The 1,304-nt window shown below is 53.6% G+C and overlaps 1 protein-coding gene across 1 annotated transcript in view; it reads right to left on the bottom strand.

Annotated features, from left to right (window-relative positions):
* MOB3A (MOB kinase activator 3A) overlaps nt 1-117 on the bottom strand; it is a 3,547-nt gene extending 3,430 nt beyond the window's left edge. Inside the window, exon 1 of the mRNA XM_008941001.1 lies at nt 1-117. Within this exon, the coding sequence (XP_008939249.1) occupies nt 1-117 (117 nt within the window).
* Nucleotides 118-1,304: the final 1,187 nt, after the last annotated feature.

A 1,304-nucleotide genomic window follows, 5' to 3' on the forward strand; every position in this document is an offset into this window, starting at 1 on the left:
GTTGAGGGAGGCCTGGGCCTTCTTGTGCAGCTCGAAGCGTTGAGTCCCCGGCTCGAACTTGCGCTTGGGCCGGAAGGTTTTGTCTTTATTGAACACTTGCTTTAAAGCGTGGGACATTTTTCTTCTCCTCTCTTTTCTCTGCCAGGTCCGTGGTGATGACAGCTGGAGACGCAGCGCCGCTGGGCCGCTTCCCGGGGCGGGGCTGGGGCGACTCTGATCTTCACAGAAACCCCCCTCTGCTCATCTGGTCCCGATCTGGAAGGCTGAACAGAAGGGCAGCGATTAGAAGCAGCTCTCGCCACAGGAAACCTTGTCTAAATCCCGTAGGAAGAGGGCTGGGATGCCATCTGGGCGCTCGCCCCACATCCCAGCGGGGGGAAGCCGACGGCAGCTTTCCTTCCTCCCCCTTCTCTTCACAGCCCAGCCTGCAGCAGAGCGGTGCCTCGGCCCTCAGAGGTGACCTGGGCTGAACAAAGAGTCACCCCTGCGAGGTCTCGGCGTGGGGAGGAGGGAACCAGCCCCACAGGAAGAGGGGTGACGGGTAGGGGCAAACCGAGATGCCCCCCCCGTGTCCCTCAGAGTCAGAGATCACCCCAACACCCTCCCCCCGAGAGACCCAAACCCCACACAAACAAGGAGGAACTCCACCACCTATTCAGCTCCAAACCAACAAATTATTAAAAAGGAAAAAACTTTAAGTTGGGTTTTACCTGGATCAGGTTTTTCACCTACGCTCCACCCCCTGCCCCTTTGGAAACAAGGCAAGGCTGTGAAAACCTACAGCAAAGTTCAGATCTGTTGCCAGATCTCCAAAAAAACATCCGTTTGGGCAGGAGCTGTGTGTGCTGCCACAGAGCTGAACACGAGACATGAAAGGGTGGAGGGGAACAAGAAAAAGAAGAAGTTGCAGCTCGGCTGCACGGAAAGAGAATATTCTGAAAGCACAGCAGCTCTAAGGGCAGCCCCAGCCCCTTCTGCAGGTGCAGACAGACCCTAAACACATTTTTCACTTCAGTTTAGCTCACTTCAAGTTGAAGCCTGGCTGAAAGGTGGAAGACCAGGGTAAGCTCACATCCTTCTTCCAGTCTGTGGAAAAGAATGAGCTCCAAGAGGGTGAGACACAAGTTAAGAAGGATGCTGACGAGGAACCCAGCTCTGTTTATCTGTAGCTAATTATACCTCCTTTGTTCCCACATCCATCCCCTCGTATAATTTGTGTCAAGCTGCTCTTTGATGGCAGGGAGCTATGTGCACCAAAAATATTATTTGATGTGTGTTGGGCAAAGAAAGGAATAAAGTAACAG

This window comes from Merops nubicus, unplaced genomic scaffold (genome assembly GCF_000691845.1).
Source record: "Merops nubicus isolate BGI_N331 unplaced genomic scaffold, ASM69184v1 scaffold26445, whole genome shotgun sequence".
Taxonomy (NCBI): Eukaryota; Metazoa; Chordata; class Aves; order Coraciiformes; family Meropidae; genus Merops; species Merops nubicus.